The sequence below is a fragment of the Lethenteron reissneri genome, chromosome 6 (assembly GCF_015708825.2).
Source record: "Lethenteron reissneri isolate LAM-NWPU_2019-01 chromosome 6, ASM1570882v1, whole genome shotgun sequence".
NCBI classification, from domain to species: Eukaryota; Metazoa; Chordata; class Hyperoartia; order Petromyzontiformes; family Petromyzontidae; genus Lethenteron; species Lethenteron reissneri.
In genome coordinates, this window is record NC_083784.1 from 3,876,967 (window position 1) to 3,899,672 (window position 22,706).

The 22,706-nt window shown below is 54.1% G+C and overlaps 1 protein-coding gene across 4 annotated transcripts in view; it reads right to left on the reverse strand.

The window, feature by feature from the left end:
• Positions 1-22,706, reverse strand: part of CNKSR2 (connector enhancer of kinase suppressor of Ras 2) — a 192,965-nt gene that overhangs the window by 14,415 nt on the left and 155,844 nt on the right. For 3 of the 4 annotated variants that reach the window (XM_061570262.1, XM_061570244.1, XM_061570241.1), the window contains 3 exons: positions 21,435-21,472; positions 9,509-9,557; positions 3,020-3,079 (listed from right to left, as the gene is read on the reverse strand). In XM_061570262.1, the coding sequence (XP_061426246.1) occupies positions 3,020-3,079; positions 9,509-9,557; positions 21,435-21,472 (147 nt within the window). The remainder of the gene's footprint in view (positions 1-3,019; positions 3,080-9,508; positions 9,558-21,434; positions 21,473-22,706) is intronic. The other variant, XM_061570253.1, reaches the window with a different exon arrangement.

Sequence of the window (22,706 nt, forward strand, 5' to 3'; positions counted from 1 at the left end):
TACAAACTCCAAATATACAGCAGGCGTCAGGATCGGGATCGAACCCACGACCTCCTGCATACCAGGCAAGGATGTTAACATCTCGCCACCATGCAAACTCCAAATATACAGCAGGCGTCAGGGTCGGGAACGAACCCACGACCTCCTGCATACCAGGAGAGGATGTTAACATCCCGCCACGACGACTCCCCCCCCCCCCCCTCCATCCCCCTCCTCTCAGCATGTGGAGCAAAAATGTCGAATAGCGTTTCGTGTAACACACTGGGGGAGGTAAGGCCGGAGCCTATCAGCTACTAAACACATTTGGCACGGAGGGTTTCTCCTGCTTGATACACTACTTGGATGGGTGGAGCCTGGGATTACCAGGTGTTTTATAGCGGCTTGGACTGCGAGGTGACCACGTTTATAGCAGTACAGCGACGGATGTTTATATCCTGCGCGCCTGGCGGGGTTTTCTCTGGCTTCCCCTACACAAGCCAAACATGAAATGAATTTGGCCGAACGTGGCGATACAACAGGAGCCTCCTGCAAGCGACGTGGGGCTCGGATGAACTTTTCTGAATCGATATATATGGCCTGGTATTTTTGTAGATACAGCACGAATTATACACGTGCGCACTGACCTGCGACCGGAGCTCGTATCCCAGACACGGCTAACATCAGCGGCAAGTGGTGGTTAATGAGTGTAATAAGTAAAATGTAAAACAAAAACATGAACAATGACAGCCAAATGAACAAATGAGTTACCTATTTCTACTCCAAGATTTTTCCTATGTGCGTGGCCAACGTGGGCTAGTAGGCCAAATATCCTGCAGAGAGACTTCTCTGATCGGGTGAGCCTCTCCGGCCAACAGGAGCCAAGATAATAATTGAAGGGCTGCGCCTCTTGCTTTCTCACAGCAAGGACCAGTTGGTTGGCTGATCTCATCTCTCCCTCGTCCTATCGTCTCTCTCGCGCTCGTCGGCACCACTCGTCGCCCGAGCGACCTCTCGGCTCGGCGATCCCTCCGCGAGCCGAAACCACGATCCCGGCTCCTACAAACGCCTCCGATGCCCCCTGCAGCAGCAGCGGCGGCGGCAGCAGCGGCAGCGTCGGTTGCACGCACGGCGAGAGTCGGAAACTCGCTCACGGCTTCTCTTTAATTTTATCCTTTCAAGTCACGCGCCTTTTTTTCCAAACACGCCCCCACCCCCCCCCCCCCCCCATGTATTTGAGGGTGTAGCACAGAGCCTCGCCTCTCCAATGCTCTTTGATGCTGCCCATGGGGGGGTTTGCTAATATGAATGCCCATGCATTACCAAGTGTCTCCTGGTACTGGGCTGCCAACCCTGGTGGGGAGGGGGGGGGGGGTGCCCTGTTCACTCACAGTCGGTGAGCCGGGATGGACTCCCGTCTTGCCGACCACTTTCACGGCAGGCGGCCGTGGGGTTGCAACCTCGGGAACCTGCCTTTGGTTTTCACCGACACAGCAGGACCAGAGGTCGCAAACGGGTTTTGATTCCTTACCCGTACCCGGCCGCACCAGGGTCGCAAATGGGTACCCGTACCAGGCCGGGTAGGATACGGGTTACCCGTACCCGTACCCATACCAGGCCGGGTAGGATACGGGTTACCCGTACCCATACCCATACCAAGCCGGGTAGGATACGGGTTACCCGTACCCATACCCATACCAGGCCGGGTAGGATACGGGTTACCCGTACCCATACCAGGCCGGGTAGGATACGGGTTACCAGTACCCGAGGCACCCGGAACAGCTCGTTAATCTCGCAATGTTTTAAAACGACCGCATTCTCAAATTAGTTTCCCCACTCGCAGTTGAGTTTGGTTTAATATGAAGGCTTTATTTACCAAAACAAATAAATTGAGTCTCGACAGGTTTCCTCCCTACAATACTCGAGCCAGGGCACTGCCACCCTCTATAACCTCTAAATGTAAACCTTGCTGCCATTTCATTAACTAAAAAGCCATAATGTTTATTGTTCCCACGCCGCCTCCATAATAGAGGCCGCTGGGGTCCACGCAACTTCTGGCAGCAGAATGTCTGTCGATTATTATCCTTCTTTCACGCAGGAAAGTCCGAGTCTCAAGACTCTTTTTTCAAGAGCGTCCTGCCAGGGTTTTTGCAGCAGGGGTTGCAGCCAATACAAGTTTTACATTGCACGTGGGTTTTGTTTTGAGCTATGGGAGGAGGAATCCGTAGAAGCCAGAGGAAACATACCACACAAATGCGGTAATAGCCCTGCAATGTACGCACATCCAGATTCGGGAACCTATCGCTGTACCGTTATCTCATCGCCACCTTGCATCGCCAAGCCTATAACACCTGGCATTCCCAGGCAGACAACCCATCCGAGCAATACACCGAGATTGCTCGCATCCAGGGCGATTTGTATTTGCATGTTTTCGTTATCTGAATCAAGGTCACTACTGAGCAGAGGTCCAAAATGCCAAGCAGCCGGCAAAAGTGTTCCCTCGAGGCGATGGAGGATTTAAGCGGCCATCGCTCAGTGCAGCGGCGCGATTCGTAGAGATGACGTCTGTCGACCCTCGACCCCTGAACCCGTAACCCCTGACTCTCGACCCGTGGATTATGAAACATGGTGAGATTTGCTGACTAACAAATAAAGACAAAGAACCCCCCCCCCCCCGTGTAGCCTTAACAGGCCGTTGGGGCAAGTGCTGTTAGCGAGCAGCTACGAGGGCCGGCAATGGCGCATGAGGGGGTGGGTGGCCAGCACCACCCCCGACCACCTTAATCTTACCAACCCTGGTGGTCGTACACCACACCAGGTACTCATTTTAGGCCGAGTCGACCTAGGGGAGGCCCAGGACCAGTTCAGATAATCGCCACCGGTGTTGGCCGTGAGCGGGAATCGAACTCGGGTCGCCGGGTTTGTAGCTCAGCGCGCTAACCGTTGCACTACCGCTCCCCACAATTTGCTGACACATACACATACATGGACGCGCACACGCAAACACACGCACGTAGACACGCGCGCGTGCGCTCCCACTTACATCGAGGGCGGACGGCGATTCCGATGGAGGATGAGGAGGAGGAGGAGGAGGCGTGGATGACTAACGGCAAAATAAAACAAAAACAACAACGACAAAACACTTCAAATTATAAGTGGAATGAGGACGAATGGACGACGCGCGGGCACTCGCACGTGGCTGGGTGGCACGCGATGGGAGCGCGCGCACGCGATGGGAGCGCGCGCGCGCTCTCTCAATCAACTCGGGCGAGTTGGGACCCGCACACGCACGCACGTGAGATGCTGTTGAGCGTAAATATATTTAACATTTATACATATCGTATGGTGGGTGCGGTGGTTGTCATCATGCTGTGGCGCCATGAGGCTGAGCAACAGGCCCCACGTGGCCCGAAAACGCCATGCGGCCAGCAGCAAACGGCACACTCGAGGGCGTCAACAGATAACGAGGGTTAAAACACGTTTGCTCGAATTGGGCGAGGTTAAACGCAGCGATCTTGGCGAGGAATCGACCGAGCATCCCAGTGGGTAGCGGCACACCTCGTGACACAATTTCGAGGCTTGGCGAGGCTTTCCTGGGTAAACAAATGGATGAATAATAATAAAAATGTATAAAACAGCAGCAGAAGCAGCCGCAAAAAAGACGAATGTTATCCCCGAATAAAAAAAAAATCCCACGGTTTATATAGCTCATGCTGATCCAGAGGTCCTGTTGGAACATTTTCAATACATGCGACAAAGCCATTTTATATATTTCCCTGCACCGATTTGAATCGGCATGGTTGGCCAATTCCTCGTTAAGATTGGCTCGTGTTGCACGGGCGAAATTAATTTGCATACGCTACGAAAACAAATATGATGACCAAAACGTTTGAAAATGACAACCCATTTGGGAAGACCAATTTTTACGAGCATCAATTTGACAAACGATTTTACAAATCGGACAAGCTATTAAAAAACAAATCCAATATTCCCACAGTAAGAAATCCCCCTGTGCCACCGAGCTGCAAGGTTTCTCACTCGCACACTCCCCACAATCGCATTGATTGACATGAAGACGATAGAATCGATGCACGGTGGGGGGGGGGGGGGGGGGGGGGGGGTAGGGGGAACGCACGGTGGCGAGAAGTAATCTCCCTTGCCTGGTATACAGGAGGTCGTAGTTTTGATCCCGACCTTGACGCCTGATATATATGTTGCAGTTTGCGGTGTCTCTCTCCCCGTGGTCGTGTGGATTGTTCTCCGGGTTCCACGGTTTTCCCCTCCACATTTAGAATCGACGTCACGTGTTTAGAATATTTGGCTACTGCTAGAAATTTCCACGTGATAAGCCACTTCGTTGAGCTACCATTTGTGGCCAGGTGGCGTCTGATGAAAAAGAACTAAGTAGCTCAGTGGGCCTTAACTGGTAAAATATAAATATTTGATCTCACAGTTAAAGAAAGTGTAAGACACCAATAGGGCTGTGGATGTGGCCCGGGTGGTCATGCATTCACCGCTTTGTTGCAGAGGTTTGAATCCGGGAGACCGCCCTGGTTATAACTGCAGGTGTATTCACCGTAAAACGTCTTGCGCTATCTGCTTCGCAGTTGTTGTTGGAAGATGCCGAGACATCGTTCGAAACATGGAGACCGTTTTGTGGTGTGCCGGTGGTGTCAAGGTCCAAAATTGTCAAATCAGAAATATTGCACTCTGCAGAATTACTCCAATGACTCAATTGGGATTACACATATCAGCCACTTGCCTTCTACTGGCAGACTGATGCCCGCTCGAAGACCAGATACCGAATCACCTTATGCCGCACAGGGACAGCTGCCACGGGGGGTGCCCCTTTCAAAAGTGTTGAGATGATGAAATGTGATGCAAGTCGCTTATCGCGTGCAATGCTTTCTCTGAATTCGCTCTGGCGTAAAGGAGGGCAGAGCTCTATAAAATAATCCAAGTTACCATTAATGTGGCCGTGATATTTGGAAAATATAAAATCTCAAAATTATGGTTAAGTGAAATGTTTTGATCAATGATCAGACTCTAATTCTGTCATTGTGGAATTGGCCACAGTCTAATCTTTATCTCATCGTCGCTTGGCCTTTCTGGGCCTTTCTGGCCAATCGCAGCCTGACCGTTTCCTTAACAGTGGTCTCTCTCTCTCTCTCCCTCTCCACCTCTCTGTGCGTTGTTGCGTCTCCCTACTGAGACAGCTTCCATTCCCCCATCCAACAGAAGTAAAAAACCACTGCTGGCTCTGCGATGAGTTTGGGGGGGCTTATGCCGCGTGCCGCGTGCCGCTCGGCACGACCAGGCAAGCGAGGGGGGAATTGCGCGGAGCTCATCACACATCGGGTGCTTGTCCTCGCCAATCAATCTCACTCCAGAGAGTTCCGCCACATCCGGTGTGTTTCAAGCGAACGGTAAAAACAACCACAAGCAACACCACCACCAGCCGCACCAGAATAACGACCAGCAGCAACAGCACGATCGTCAAAATCGGGAACCACCACCACCACTGCCGGGAACATTAAATAAATAAGCGGCCCGCACACGCGCAGGAAAAGGAATCTCGCAGAAATTAACCAGCCGGAAAATTGAGTGGCTCAGACAGAGGGTGCAGCAATCATGCGCCGAGCCAGCTGATTGCCTTACAGCGAGAGCGCGCGTGGTTCACCGTTTCCGCGACTCTTACGCGCAACCGCCGTTGGAACGCCCGTCACATCGCCCGCCCGCCAAACGAGACACGGCCCGTCTCCTACGAAGAGCTTCTCTCTCTCTCCCTTTCTCTCTCTCTCCCCTCTCTCCTCCTTTCTCTCTCTCCCCCTCTCCCTCCTTCTTCTGTACAGTGGGAAGTCGATAAGAAACGTTGATTCCGACTTCCAAGATTTTATCCTCACTTCGTGAATGTTGTCCAGAAGACGCCAGGTGTAGTTTCAAGAGAAACACCCCATCTACTCGCTCGAGACCCATAGACTTCCATGGATTTGCATAGAGACCCACGGACTAGCATAGTGGTCTACAGACTCACCTAGATATCCAAAGTACAAGAGACCCCATAGACTCGCATTGAGACCCATAGACTCGCATTGGAGATTCATAGACTCACAAAGAGACCAACAGACTCATATGGGTCTCAATGAATCACGCACACAAACAAACACACACCCGGTGAAGACGGGAAACGGTGCCGGCGACTTTGATCGATGCGGGCAGCGGTGTTTGCCGAGCGCTTTGCGGTGCGAGACCGGTGGCCACGCTGGCAACCGTGGGCCGAGGAGATTGCCCGTCGTCGCCGCCGCATCCCACCCACTCATCGATTTCCCGGCCGCTGTTTGTGTTTTCAATTAGTTTTTTTTTGTCCCTTTGAAAGCGGAATGCTCCTTCGGATGTTGTTCCCCACTCCCCCGTCCTCCCCCACCCACCTCACACCTCCGCCACCATCTTCACCCCCGTGTTTACGATCTGCCGTCTGGGCGATGTAATCGGCATCCGGCGAGCGATAGGAGGCGAAAGGAGGACAAAGCAGGATGCCCGTATCCAGTGCTGGGGGCGGGCGGGCGGGGGGGGTGCGTGCGGTTGGTGGTACGTGCCTAAACCTGGCACGGACTCGCACACAAGTTGCAATGCTTGCAACACAATGCAGGGTGCATAATAGAGGTGTTTTGGGTTAGGTCGCGTAAATATAAATGTGTCGTTGAACCCGCCACCACCCGACACAGCCAATTAGTATGGTTTGCCACATGAACAGAACGTGCCAATTCGTTACTAGCACAGCACACCGGTGTATTGGAGGGTAAACCCACTACATGTACCTTCGAGTACCGTTACGTTTCGCCAGTAATTACAACCAGCCTCATCGGGCAACAGCCAAACACCTCGATTATGGACAAAACTGGTCGCGGAAGCATACGCGTTACAATGCCTACGGCAGTGTCTACACGTGACCGCATTTCGAGATGCGGTAGATAAATGGTGGGCACGTTTATTGTTCGTGTGTCTTTATATTTATACAGAGATAGGGAGAGAGAGAGGTGGGTGGGGGAGCAGTCTGTCATAGGCAGACGAGAAGAGAAAGGCCTCGAGCCAGGACTTCTTGAACATGTGACTGGAAGTCTATGGGTCTCTATTGGAGTTCATAAATCTCTATTGGAGTCTATGGGTCTCTATTGGAGTCTATGGGTCCCTATTTGAGTCAATCGATCTTTGGGAGTCTATGGGTCTCTATTGGAGTTCATGGTTCTCTATTGGAGTCTATGGGTCTCTATTCGAGTCCGTGGTTCTCTATTGGAGTCTATGGGTCTCTATTGGAGACTATGAATCTATGGGAGTCTATGGGTCTCTCTATTGGTGCCAATGGATGTATGGGAGTCTATGGGTCTATTGGAGTCGATGTGAGTCTGTAGGTCTCTATTGGAGTCTATTGATCTGTGGAAGTCTTTGGGTCTCAATGCGAGTCCAAAGAAAGCCATGAATGGAATAAAATGGGGAAGGCCTTTACCCAGCAATGCAAGATTATAGCCGCCCGACGACAACAACATTTGCCCGTGGGTCTCTGCACGTGTCCTCCGTTCCCTCTGCGAGTCCGCGGGTCTCTATGTAAATCTATGGGTCTCTGCGTGAGTCGCTCGCTCCCTCTGCGAGTCCGCAGGTCTCTATGTAAATCTATGGGTCTCTGCGTGAGTCGCTCGCTCCTTCTGCGAGTCTGCGGGTCTCTATGTAAATCTATGGGTCTCTGTAGACGACGCAGTCGGCTCCGCACCTGCGCTCCTTCATGTCGGGTTTATGTTTCTCGGCTGCTGTGGTGGTTGTCATCGCGTCTCGTGGGGGGGGGGGGGGGGCGGGAGTAATTACCGTCAATTTAACGAGCGGGCCCAGATAAGCCCCCCCCCCCCCCCCCACTTCTCGGCCAGTCAGAGCCCCGTGACGGTTGGTGGAGGGGGGTGGGAAGGGGGGGGGTCCCGCGTGCGTGTTTACAAGCCGCGGTAATTTGGCGGTACAGGGGGAGGGGCAGAACGTGGTGGTGGTAGTGGGGGTCAAGGGGGGGGGTGGCACGAGGCATCGCAACGAGCGGCGGTGCCGGGCACGGGAGGCGCGAAACCAAGTGGCGGGGGGGGGGGGGGGGGGGCTCGTGGGGGTGTGAAGGCGGAATCAAGACGAGAGCCCCAGGAGGAACAGAAAACGAGAGGGACGGGCGGCGCGCAGAGAGAGGGAAAGATAGAGAGAGGGAGGGAGGGAAGAAGACAGAGAGAGAGAGAGGGAGAGAGGGAGAGAGCACAATAGAGCCGTCGCAGGGATTAATTAACGTTGTAATCATAACAATAATTAGTTTTTTTTACCCAGGAAAGCAACACTGAGTACGAAGACTCGTTTTTCTCTGGGGGGATCCCGCTACATTTGAATGTTTGGCCAACGTCAATGACACTGTCTGTGTTTAGCTACGGGAGGAATCTGCAGGAGACCCATGCAGAACAGGGGGAGAGAATACAATGCAGATAGATGGCATGGGTTAGGTATCGGACCTACGTCCTTCTTGCTGCTTGGCATAGCTTCAAGCAAAACGTAAACATTTCACTGCTAAATATGGGCGTGGGAATCTTTCTTCAACTTAACCGGTCAACCAACCCGAGTTGGCGTGTTAAACGATTTTATACCACGCGTGGCGATTCAATTGTGTGGCTCTGCTGAGTGGCGGAGGGTCTTGACAACACAACCATGGCCAGATCATAACGTGGAGGCCTACCCCCAAAAATCAATTACGAATCGTAACATTTTTCCGCGAAAATCCACACGTAAAATCAGCAATTCATTTTCTTCATTTTCAGCCGTGTTTATCTGGGTCCGCGACCTCGTAGTGCATTTCACCATCCGGCACACCACATCCAATGTGTACCAACTTTCGCTACGGCTGTGGCTGTGAGTCACATACCCTCCCCTGCAGTCAATGCTCTCTCTGGGACTGTCTGGGGCCGGGACGATCATTGATAATTTTTACCAACAAATGGCTCCGTTATTCTGTTAATTAACAAAGTAAAATGCCCATTGGCAAAGACACGGCAGTAGGGGTAGCAGAGACAAGGAGGCGATTTTTCTACCGCCTTTGAGCGAGCGACTGAGCGAGTGAGCGAGCGAATCGGCGAGTGATGGGGCCATCAATCAGCTCGACTGCTTTGTGTCCACGTGCAGCGACTGTACTCACACGCTCACCTTGCAACATCGGTGTGCTCCTGCATTGCGGACAATTAATTAATTCGAAACGTTACTGTTAATGACCGACGAGTATTAGTGTCGCTGAAATGTTCAACGGTGGCACCGTTGTATTATCATTGTTATTATCAACATCATCATCAGTGGAGTGGAGGATGGCGGCCTTCACGTGGCCCCACTGTTAAGTGAGAAATCGCGACGAATGGCGTCGACGCGGCAACAACAACGCTAAGCGGAATTGTATCCATTGCCCTGCATCGACATCAGCCAAACGAAAGACGAAGAGGATTATTACGAGTAGCAGCGGTGGTGGCGGATTTACCTTGCGAGCAGGGGACACTCCACAGCGGTCCATGATTTGCGCCGTCAGCCTGCAATCGACAGCACACGCGGAACGGTCGATCGGTTACTGGGCCTCGGACTCCGTCACCGCACTCGCCAAACAACATCCGATTCGCCCCGTCACCATCGTCCAGTTCGTGCCACTTTCCCCCTGGCACATCCGAAGGCTGCCACCTTCCACTCAACTTCAGTGAGTGACGCGACTTAAAGATGGCGTCGCTACGACGTAGCTGACGCTGTCGCCTACGTGCCCATCGGACTCGTTCGCTGTGCGTGGCATCGCTGGCGCGGCTTTGGCTCCTGCAGTGGAAAAAGAAAACCGGGCGCCTCCCGAGCCGCGCCGCCACGTTGGCGGAACTCCCAGAGGGCAGCGCAACCACCTCCCATGACAGGAGATGGGCCCATTGGAAGGAGGACGATGTCACAGAACTACTTCCGAGGTATGATTCAAGTGGTCTCTGTTTCACGCAGCAGGGGCTGCACTTCCCGGCGGCAGTACCATGGGGAGAAATGTTCAGCGCGGTTAAACTGATATATATTTATTTTAAAACTGAATCGAATTATGCGCAAGAAGAAAATTTAATGCGCAACCATGGGTGACCGGGCCGAGATCATCAACTCGCTACGCTTGAGAACCCGCCTTAAACACAGGCAGTGGCTAAAACCCGGATTCAAATCCGGTTTTCGCGCTGAACAGGGCCAATTGACATCTGGTAACCCAGCAGCGTCCGTTTCATCGAGCCAGACGCACTCATCGGATTTCTCCAGGATGAATTAAGACTACGATTTCGAAACCCAGGCCAACGAGGCTGTACACGTTGGTCTTATTACAATTATAAAACAAAACCATGGAACGACGTATATCGGAGGGGCTGCCACGCGGCATGGCAAAGGCATCGCCGCGCCGCCCCCACCCACCCACCCACCGATCCCCCCAATGCCGGCGCCGCGTGATTTACACCCGAGCCGCATATTAATTGCCTCTTATCGCCCGCCGGCTCAGCCCGGCATCACCCGTGCAGGGACGACCGAGGGGCCTAATTATGATTCCGCGGATCATCTCTCCGCCGCCGCCGCCACAGTTGTAAAGGGGGGGGGGGGTGGTGATCGGCGCACGAGCGGTGGGGGGGCGATGAAAGATGAGTCCTTTCGTCGCCGTTTGTTTTTACTCCGGCAGGAAAGGTCTCTCCGCCCGGTCCGAGATTCTTCACCAGAGCGGGAAGGGTGACCCCCCCCTCCCGCCAGCTGCTGCGGCCGCTGCGGCATCGGGACAATTGGCCGATGCCTCGTGCACGTACCAGGGCTCTCGACGCCGAGAGTTCTGCTTCGGTAGATTTGGTGAACGCTTGCCGCCCTGAGAAGTCCGCGTCCCCGAGTCCGATCGGCACTCACGGCCAACGTCGGTGGCCGATTTATCCGCAGCGGTCCTGCGCCTACCCTAGGCTGACTCGGCCTTGAAACGAGTGCCCGGTGCGGTGTGTGAACACCAGGGCCAGAGAGATGAAGGTGGTCAGGGGGGCTTGGCGTTGGCCACATCACCTCCTGGTGCGCCGTGCTGGTCATAATAGGCGCTCATGGATAGCACTTGCCTCCGCAGTCTGTATGGCTCTAAGGGTGGACCTTTGTCTTTGTGTGTCTAGAAGGGTAAGTGTCTGAAAATGTAAGCGTGCGCGCGAGTGTGTGCGTGCATGTGCATGCGTCAATCTGTATGTGTGTGTGTCAGCAAATTGTGGGGAGCGGTAGTGCAGCGGTTAGCAAGCTGCGCTACGAACCCAGCGACCCGGGTTCAATTCCCGCTCACGGCCACCACCGGTGACGATTAACTGAACCGGTCCTGGGCCTCCCCTAGGCCGACTCAGCCTCTGAGTACCTGGTGTGGTGTGTAAACATCGCCACTGAGAAGACAAAGGCGGTCGGGCGTGGTGCTGGCCACCCACCCCCTCGTGTGCCGTTCCGGCCTCCATAGGTGCTCGCTAACAGCACTTGCCCCTACAGTCTGTTAAGGCTACACGGGGGATCTTTGTCTTTGTGTGAATCTGGATATGTGTTGGTGTGTGTGTGTGTGAGTTTGAATCTGGATGTGTGTGTGTCAAAGTGATGGCCTCCGGACAGAAGGAGCAATCACATTGACACACACACACACTGACAGCCATCTCCTCAGTCAACCCATAACTCCCTGGGGTCTGCTCCGTGACCCCCTGCCAGCGGCCCAACCTTCGACACTTCACGCGACATCCTCAAAGTGCACCCAGCCTGGCACAAGTGCTGCGGCGACGGTCACTTCCACTTATTGGCGAATGGCAGCAGCTGCTGCTGTGGTGATTGCGCGCGTGGATGTGTGTGTGTGTGCGCGTGCGTGCGTGTTCACATTTCGCCCGTGCGTCCTGCGTTGTGTAGAGTTCTATTCTCCAACGCTCCGCGCGCTTCCGTTCGGGTCGACTGCACTTAAAACTAAACCATTGCGGTGGCCGGCTCTTGTACGGTTAAATCAAGTTCATCTCCCTGCCTGTCGCGGGCAATGAACAGTCAGATTCATTCCAGAGTACAAGTCTATCGGTGGGAGAGCAGGCAACCGTCACCTCAACCCCCCACTGTGTATCTCCTGCCAAGAGCAATTGCTCGCTCGCACTCTCTCTCTGATGCAGTGTGGCTCAGCTTGCCACCTTATCCCTCTCCTCGGTGTGTCTGTGCGTGTGTGCTGCAGCATCCCTGTGGTGGTGTAGCGGTCGGCGCTACGCTGCGCTCCGAACCCGGCGACCCGAGTTCGATTCCCGCTCACGGCCAACACCAGTGATGATTGTTATCTGAACCGGTTTTGGGCCTCCCCTAGGTCGACTCAGTCTCAAATGAGTACCTGGTGCGGTGTGTTGTAAACATCACCGATTGGAAAACAAAGGTGGCTGGGCGTGATTTCTGGCCTTCATAGGTGCTCACGAACAGTACTTGTCCCAACAGTCTGTTAAGGCTACTCGGGGGATCTTTGTCTTTGTGTTGCAGTATCCCTGGCCACTCCACACCGCTCTCTGCCAATACGAAAACAGACAAGGCTATGTGCAGTTGACACAAAGAACCCTGACTATTTTTTATTTTACTAGGTAATGCCCACTGAGCAATTTTTTTAGAAGCGACGTGGCTATCACAAATGATAGCTCAACGAAGTGGCTCATCAGGTGAAAATGTACAGCAGCCAAATACTCTAAACGCGTGACGTTGATTCTAAATGTGGAGGGGGAAAAAACGGAGGACCCAGAGGAAAATCCACACGACCACGGGGAGAGAGAGCATGCAAACTCCAAATATACCACAGGCGTCAGGGTCGGGATCGACCTCACAACCTCCTGGACACCAACTTAAATCTCAACGTCCAACACCCCGTGAAATATTAATGCCAGATTAATCCATGACCACCGACACTTGTGCTGGCTCAGCACTTGAACCGGGCAGGCCCAGTGAGCCAATGCCATTAATAAAACGCCAAAACACCCCACGAGTTATATAATTGGCAAAACATTCCACTAGTGGAAGGGCCCAACCTTAAATGAAGCGTGAGAGACTCGGTGAGACTCGGTGAGACTTGCCCAAATAAATAAAAGTCCATTGTTGTTGTTTTTATATACATTGGGACTGAGCCTTTGTGTTTCCCAGCCTTGGCGATTGGTTTTTAGTATACTTCAAGTCACTCGAAATTTCCTCCTGAGATGAACGTCGGAGGCATTGGGTGCTCATCTTCCGTTTTTACACCACTGCAGAGCCCGTGGGGGAGGCGAGTCTATCCACAGGGAAACCCCGCTGTTGACGTCCCCACAAAGCGGTGCTTATTTTATTGACCCCCTCTGAGGGATGATGATGATGATGATGATGGGCCGAGTAAAACCGTCCCCCTACCAGGTCGCGATCGTCCGCTTGGCGAGCCGCTCGCTCTGCTGCCGAGCCACGTGGGCGGACCGAGCGATGAACAAGCGGCAAAAGTAAACACGCGCGGGGGGCTGGGCAGCGGCACGAGCGCTCGCGGCGCCGTTTTTACGACATCCATCACGGAGGCGGCGGCGGTGGTGGTGGCGGCGTTCCTCCTCCGCTTCGGACGTTCCCCGCAAAAAGCTCTCCCCACCAACAAAAACAAAAACTTCACGCGAGCGGATAAGGCCGGGGCTGTGGCTCGTTTGCCTGACGCAGATTTATGGAACGGAGCCAGGCAAAGGTTCTGCCGGTTCTCTCCGCAGAAAGATAAAAGACTCGCACGGCGCCTCGGGCCACGGCACGCCCCGTCTCGCTCCAAGGCGTCAAACGCCAGCCGGTGTCACATTTTTTATTTTCCACTGCGCAACCGAGCCGTGCCGGGGCCATTCCAAATAGGCCCGGCGTAGCTCGGAAAGGTAACGCGTTTTATTTTTTTGTCCCACTGCAGAAGCCGTGCCGTGCCGATGACATCACACGTATCTGTGTGTGTGCATGTGTCGTTATGGCCAACACCAGTGACGAATATCTGAACCGGTCCTGGGCCTCACCTAGGTCGACTCAGCCTCAAATGAGTACCCGGTGTGGTGTAGAAACATCGCCACTCGGGAGACAAAGGCGGCCAGGCGTAGTGTTGGCCACCCACACCCTCGCGTGCCGGCTTTTATAGGTGCTCACTAACAGCACTTGCCCCTACAGTATGTTAAGGCTATACAGGGGATCTTTGTCCTTGTTGAACTTCTATCGCACCGTACGCAGCCAACCGTGCTAATCGGATGTGCGCGGGGGAAGGACAACAACACTAAACGCACGCAAAAAAAATAACTAGCTACTTGCGTCGGTGGCATGCGGTTGGACTGGGCAGCTCTCCGATGCCATTTCGGGTTGCCGAGTTGGTCGTGGGGCTTTTTGTTGCCGTTGCATACTTCACCACGCTGGTCATCATGGTTTGGTGAAGTGGCTTGAAAGAAAGGGGGAAGGAGGGGGCGGTGGTGGAGGAGCGACCAGGCCCAGTTCAATAACAAGGACGAGTATGTATACAATAGCTATCCACTCACATCGTTGACATTAAAATACTGAATTAAAAATCTCTATAATCATTAGTGCTGGGAAATTGATTTTTTATGAAGTGTAGGCTCCAATTATCTGATACGGCAGGGTCAGCCACTATTCTCATGCAGCATGGGTAGGTTTGAAACATGCATGGTGAAACACACGCACATGCAAAGATAATTAACCCCTGGGTAGCCTTTCTAGACTGATGGGGCAAGTGCTGTTAGCTTCTATTTCACGCCTGCACAATGCACGATGGGGTGGTATGTTAAGAAATATACCCAGCCGCCTTTGTCTTCCCAGTGCTGATATTCGTACGATGCCGATTTGATACAGCGGAGCTTTGGATATTGCTCGCAAACGATATTAGCCGAGGGCAGGAATCAAACTTGGGTCGCCAGGTCCGTAGCGCGGCGTGCGAATTAACGCTCCGCACGCACGCACCTTACATACGCAGATGTATGGAGGGGAAGTGGTTCTGAACTTGTCTACATTCCGGCAGAGCTATTTCGATTGCCCGACAGCACCTCGATGTGGAACGCAGAACTTGGAGCGATTGTTGGCGCCGGCAACTCAGCTCTGCCTCCCTGTCCGTCCGTCTGGTTGTGTTGAACTTCTTTCGCACCGTACGTAGCCAACCGCGCTAATCAGCGGTTCCTGCCGAGTCATTCTCTCGCTCTCAACGAGTTAACGAACAATGCATTGCTCGGCGGCAGCAGCAGCGTGGTACCAGTTGAAAATAAGTAATTAATTACTCGCCCTTTTCCGCGGGCTGTTGTCTAACAAGGAGGGGTTTGCACCACCGTGCGAGCGTTTCCGACGGATACTCTCGGCACAAGACACGTAACAACGCGAGAGGGGTCACACTTGTCTACCGACGAGGGGATGAGTCACCGCGGCTAAGACGAAAGAAACCTCAACACTAACTGATAGAGAGAAAAAAATATGTAGAATAAAAAAATTTGGAGGGGGGGGGAGTGCGGTTGGTCGGAGGGGGGGGGGCTGGAAGACAAAAAAAACGAGACAAGATTTTTACCGCAGAGCAGACTCGCCGAAAAACGAAAAATAAATGTACACCAAACTTTCTCTCTTGTTAAAGAATTGGCCAAAACAAAGCAATGAATCCTGGGCCCACACACGGCCCAGCATCTCAGGGGCTCCCTCATTACACCCCCCCCCCCCACGATTGGGGCCTCGTGATCGCCGCGAACCGGTGGGGACCCACGTGTGCAACCCGCTCGCCAGCACTCCGCGCCCCTCACTCTCAAATGACAGGTGAGCAGGCTGTCGATATGGGGGGGGGGGGGGCTAATTGCTGCAGAATGGGTGGGGGTGGGGGGGGGGGGAGTGCCTAGGAAACAAACAACGCGCTCCACGTCTCTCCCGCCTCCCTCAAGTGAAACGGTCCCCGGCCACGCTGCGTTATTGACAGTATCGACACGTGGGAACAATGCTGATATATACGACCGCGCACACGCTCGTACACTCGCGCACGCGCCTACCCACGGACCGTGGTGGGTGTACGTGAACGTGTACGGAGGAGCGGCGGCGCAGTGGTTAGCGCGCTGAGCCGAGTTGAGACGATTATCTGAACCGGTCCGGGGCCTCCCACTAGATCGAATTAGCCTCAAATTGGTGCGGTGGTGTCAAGTTCAGCATTGGGTAGACAAAGGTGGCCAAGCGTTGGGGCTGACCTCACCGCTCGCTCCCTTAGGTTCCAAACGACCACCTCTCGTGGCTTGTCAAGCTTTTTCCACAGCACCTTCAACTTCTGGACCACCCTCCGCCACGTTCGCCACCCTCGCCGCGGGGGTTTCCGCTCAGTTACGACCTCGACCACCGATCGTAAAGCAGAGCGCCGAACCTGCACCGCTGTTATCAAGCGGCGAGGGTAGGCAGAGAGGGGCGGGTGGGTGGGAGGCATTTGGGAAGGGGTCGGGAGGACGAGGGGGGGGAAGAGTTGCCGAATCGATCGATCGAGTCCGAACTTCCCCGGGGCAGAGAGTAAAAACGTAAGAGCTGACTAACTGGCCGGCGGCGGGATGCGCGGACGAAGAGGTGGGGGGCGTGCCGGTGACGGACGAGGCCGCCGGCACCGTGGGCGGCGCTTTGCCCGAGCGCATCGCGATGCCTCCCTCGCTCTCTGCACGCCAGCGAGCGATGGGTTTTCTCCTGGTGCTCCGAAGTGTTCTGGGGCGCGGACACTTCAGAGGTGCCCCGTGTCTCCGCTCGCGATGGCGCCGGCTGCGGCGGCGGCGCCGGTTTTCGCGGGTGTGGTGTTAGCTGGGCTCTCCGATGGTGGTTGCTTTTGGGCGCAACGAATTATAATCACGCTACGAAGAACAATCATTCAGCAAGGGTCCAAATGCGTGGTGGAGAAGACATGGCGGGCAACAGATGCTCGGCATGGCAAAAAACCATGGACCTAAAAACAAAAATTCGGCTGAATTATTGCTAGAATTCTATAAAGTGTATAAAAAGTTTTCTTCAGACCAGTTTTTTTTGTTTAAGTCCACAGACTCAGAATTTCTGAGATCTCGTGGGGAGAGAGAGAGGAAAAGAGAGTTCCAAAGTCTGAGGACTACGTGGGAAACAGCTCAGTTGCCCATCGATACGTTGGCAATGGTGCACAAGGCAGCAACAACAAACTCACATTCGTCAATAACAACACCATGTGTGGCCTTATACGTTTAAAAAAGAAATATTTTATAAAATCGGCGATTGCCTGAAATGTCACCAATTAAAAATGTTTGCATGGTGGTGTTGATGAATGTGTGGAGCTCGATTTCGGGAGGTGGCCCAACTGAATCCAGTTGCCCGAGGAGGCTCCCCCGCAAAACGTCGGACGTCGCGTCAAAACGGCACGCGGCGCAATAACTCATTATAATTTTTTACAGGCATGCAGTGCAGGAAACCGATTCGCTCGGAGAAAACCCACGAGCCCTCGAGAAGATAACGCTGACCAAGGAATCTCCTTGCTGCACCGAGTAAAGAGGCCTGATTATGCTGATGAGCCTACGAAGGTTGAAGCCGGCTCAAAGTTTGCCCGATTTAACGAGTCCTGCTCGACAACATTGATCGGGGGAAGAGCGATCGACCGACGGGTGTAACGCTATATTTAACGCGTCGAGACAGACTCCCTGTCTAGCGCCGCCGCCGTGAAGTGTTTTCGGGTCCGTCCTACGTCCTTCTCAGCTCCTGAAGAAGCTCCCACAACACGCGGAGTGAAACGTCGGACATCTTGCTGAACGACGTGGTAACAGCCCCGGTAGTATTTTTTTTTTATAATAATCGCAAATTGGACGGAGGGTGAGCGAACCTGCGGGATCGCGATCATTTATGTAGTAAAAACAAAACAAAAAATCCACGCCTGTAGCACCCGTCCGCCTTTGACGACGGCGCCTGCCGGGTGATCGGGAGGATGATGCGGTATCGACTCGGGCTTGGTGCGCCGCGGATCCAGTAAATGAAAAGCGTAATTTACTAAAACTCATCGACCCCCTTCGTTCCGGCGATAAAAAGCCGAAGGCGTGCCCCGGCCCGACAAATATAAATCCCGCCCCGGCTCTCCGGCCATAATTCTATTCCGCGCGATCGATCGGACCCGCAGCACTAATCAGTCATCCATAAATATTCGCCGATAAGAGAGCGGCAAGGCAGGGAAGGGGGTTCTTGGTGGGGGAGGGGGCGGTGGGGAGGTGCGACCGTGATCGTGGGGTGCGTACGCGGAGACGGAACGCCCTCTGGAGCGCGACCGATGGTGCCGGCGGAGGGGCGACGCGCCGCCGTCATTGCTTGCGTCGCAACGAGCGATGTCTCAAATTGCCCGCCGCCCTGCACGCCCCGGCGGTTAACGCCAGGAGGAGGTTGGAGGATGGAAGAGGCCGGGGTCAGAGCCAGCCGAGCAATAAAACCTGGGTTGCAGTCCGGATTTCAGCTGCCTGGAGTTAAACCGTGTGTTCACTGATACCAAATTCTCCGGCTTTCTAGGGCGTAATTTTTAACCCTGTAGTTGAAAGGAAAAGTTGGGAGTGTGACTTGAAACACGGTAGATGTGTGTCTGACCAGTAGGGAGGGTGAAAACCCAGAGACACGAGTTTGACTCAAGCTCGTGACGAATAAAAGTGGCGATTTATCTGAACCGGTCTTGGGCCTTACTGAGGTTAGCTCCCGAAATAAGTACCTAACGCGATGTATAAGAGCATCAGCACTGGAGAGGCAAAGGCGGCCGGACGTGGTGTTGGCCACCCAACCAATCGTGTGCCCTGCCAACCTCCATAGGTTCTCACTAACAGCACTTGCCCCAACAGTTTAATTCCAATCGCGCTCTCGGCAAAACTATCCCCATCTCACTCTCGTGACCGTGACCTCGTCGCCTCCTCCCCCCGCCCGCTCCCCCCACCTCGTTTACTTTACCCTTTTGCCCCCTACGTTTGTACGGCGTCTCGAGACGCTGCAGTCGACATTGAGGCGCTTTACGAGTTATAAACGGCGATAATAATAATTATCGCCGTGTTATTTATTGCCCCCATTACCGTCTCTCGCTCCGCGATCGCTGGAATCTCGTGAGCCAAGCGAGCAGGCAGCAGGGTTCTCCCGGAGCACGTCGATTGGACCCCCCCCCCCCGCCCCTCCCGGGTCGCCACGACCCACTAACCCCCCCCCGCCCGGCCTCATCCCGTCGTGCTTTAGCTCTTGGGAAGAAGCCGCCACTCGCCGACTTCGCAAATCTCTTGCCAGCGAACGTGCCTCTGCTTGATTCCTAACCGTCAGTGGCCCCCCCTGGCCCCCCCCCCCCGGCCCCCACGGCCCCCCGAGGCCGACAAGCCGAGCCCGGCAAGTGAGACGCGGTGTTCCTAGGTTACCGGCCGGCGGGTGGTCGCTCGTGGGAATCGGGAGAAGGGGGGCCCGCGGGCGACGATAATTTCCGCCCCCTCCGCCCCCCCTGTTCGTGTCGGCTCAGGGGAAGGCCTGTTCGGTACAGGCCACCCTAAGGAAGCACGCGGTGGCAGTAGCCAAGGCTCTTCTGCCAGCGGTGGCGTGAGCAAGGCAATCGCGGGGTCTGCACCTTTATCTGTGACGATGCAGTCCAGTGCGCAGAAGCACTCGCCGCCTGCCGACGGGCGGCATGATTGCGTGCAATTACAGGCCCGCGCCTCGACACGCGTTTGCACTGCGCGCTTATTCAATTTGCCTTGTGCATTGTACGTACGTATGTATGTTGAACTTCTTTTGCACTGCACGTAGCCAACCGTGCTAATCGGTGGCGCGGGGGAAGGACAAGGAACTAAACACAAAAGCAGTTCCAAAGGAATGAGTTTTCAATCCGGATTATTTTAAAGTGGCATAGCTCCAGTGGCTCACTAATGTCGGGGGGGAAGAGCATTCCAGACGGCCGCAGAAGTGATTCAGTGAGCATCTTTTGTTCGATGGCTGGCCATGCTACCTGATGAGAACTGTTGCCGAAGAGCGTCAATAATGACGATGACTACACACCACTGATGAGTGGCAATAAAGATGGAACAACCTGTTATCATCCGCACACTCATCATCATATTGTGTCCCTTCAAGAGGCCGTGGGTAAAGACCGTGAGACTGTGCTGATGAGCGGTAATGATGACAAAACCTCTCCCATCATCGCCATCATCCGTCAAATCATTAGCGATGATGGGGGCCCGAATGAATCCCCCATCACGGTTCTCATTCTTTAGCCGGTATCGCCACATCGTTCAGCCCCAATCCGTTTCTCATTTATCTCCCTTACTGCCTCTATCCTCCGCACACTCGGGGCCTGCATTCCCACTCGCCCTGCCACGGAGAAAAGTCTTCGTCGCAGAGGGCGGTTGGAGGGACGTTTAACTCTCAGGGCGGGAATTTAGCCAAACTTCACGCGACGGTTAGATTTTTTTGCACGGTCATCAGTGACCGGCCGGAGACGATCTGCTCACCGGGGGGGGGGGCGGGGGGGACCCGGATGAACCACAGGCAGTAGCTGAGAACCCAGAATCCAACCCAGGGTTTCAGTCGAACAGGTTCAGCCTCTCACCCCTAAGCTATCCGACTATCGTTGGTGCATTGTAGCGCCCTAGTGGCTACAGGCATCGCGTGGACCAGGCTGGGACCCTCGGCTGAGACCCTGGTTGAATCTGCCTCGCCTAGTATACAGGAGGTCGTGGGTTTGATCTCGACACTGACGCCTGCTGTATATTTGGAGTTTGCATGTCTCTCTCCTCGTGGTCATGTGAATTTTTCTCCGAGTCCTCGGGTTTTTTCCTCCGCATTCTAGAATCGACATCACACGTTTACGAGTATTTGGCCGCTTTTAAATTTCCACGTGACGAGTCACTTCGTCGAGCTATTATTTGTGATAGTAGGTCGCTTATGAAAAAAAAGGCTGTGTAGCCCAGTGGGCCTTACCTGGTAAGATAAAAAAAATAGTTTAAATAGTTTATAGAATCGCTGTGGCCCGTGCGGGTGTCTCAGACCCGGGATGAAACCCAGGAAACTCGGGTGGTGCCCGCACGGCCTCTCGGAACTCGGAGGCGGCCGGGCGCCTCAACGAATTAACAAGGAAGAAGAATCACGCACAGACACGCGTGGATTACGAGACGCTGGCGACAATTAACGGTAGCGCTCGCGCCTGGGCCGCGATGAGACGATGAAGCCGTGTCAGGGCTGGAGGGGGGGAGGTCCATGTGGCTGGTCTTCTCTCAGATAGCAAAGCAACTTCACACTTGAGAGCATTGTTCGTATTGGATCAACGCTACGAGAGTGAACGTACGCCCTCCCTCCCCCCCCCCACTGCGACAAACAGACGGACGGGCGGACGGACAGAGCAAAAGCAACCCTGGTGACTTGGAACGCGTTTGAAAAATCGAACGGGGCATGGAGCAGCCTACCTGTCTCGCTCCTCCGGCACTTGGTCCACGGGTCCTCTCTGAGAACAAAACCAACAAGGGAAAGGGGAGACGAGAAGTGAGAGTCTCATCAATAATGGAGTCCGACGACTTACGGTGACAACGCTCCAACGCTCACCGTGGGCACACACTCGCCCGGCGCTTTTCGCCCCGCGTCGCATCTCGCCCGGGCAAACGTCGTCGATTACATTTATTTTCTTTGTTCATTTTGAAATTACCCCAAAGCTGGGTGGGGGAGGTGAGTAGGTTGCCGTCCATTAACTCGGAGAAATACACGGTCTCGCGTTTAGGGCAGGCGGATACGCGCCGCTGGACGCGCGTCGGCTCCGTAACGCGGTCCCTGGAACAGCAGCAGCGTCCTGGCCGTGCCGCCAGGACGGACGTACAGACGAACGGACAACGGACAGATGATGGACAGACGGATGGAGAACGGACGGTTGAAGGACGGGCGTATGGACAACGGTCGGACATACGTGATGACGGACGGACATACAGACGATGGATGATATATGACCGACGGACGATGGACAGACACATGCTGCGTTACAGCGCCACCGCCACGGGGAGAGGGCAGGGCATTTAATAAATGACGGCGTGCACTTGAGCAATTGCTTCATTTTCGATCGTGTCTTTAATTGAGTTTCAAGTTCTCTGTGTGTGTGTGCACGCACATTTGCGTGTAGCTGCTTTTACGCCGAAAAGCCACAAACGAGCTTCAGTCACCATTATAATAATGAATTAACATCTACTTAGTCGTTTTCCGTAAGTAAAATAATTAATCGATCACGGAAATGTCATACTGCCTGTTGCAATTACTTTCAGACTTGCCTGTTGCAAAGCGAGCTTACAATAAGTGTTCCCTGTTGCAAGCGAGCTCACGACAAGCCTGGCCTGTTGCAAGCAAGCACACGATAAGCCTGGCCTGTTGCAAGCGAGCTCACGGCAAGCCTGCCCTGTTGCAAGCGAGCTCACGACAAGCCTGGCCTGTTGCAAGCGAGCTCACGACAAGCCTGGCCTGTTGCAAGCGAGCTCACGACAAGCCTGGCCTGTTGCAAGCGAGCTCACGACAAGCCTGGCCTGTTGCAAGCGAGCTCACGACAAGCCTGGCCTGTTGCAAGCGAGCTCACAAGTGTTCCCTGTTGCAAGCGAGCTCACAACAAGCCTTGCCTGTTGCAAGTGAGCTCACGACAAGCCTGGCCTGTTGCAAGCGAGCTCACAACAAGCCTGGCCTGTTGCAAGCGAGCTCACGACAAG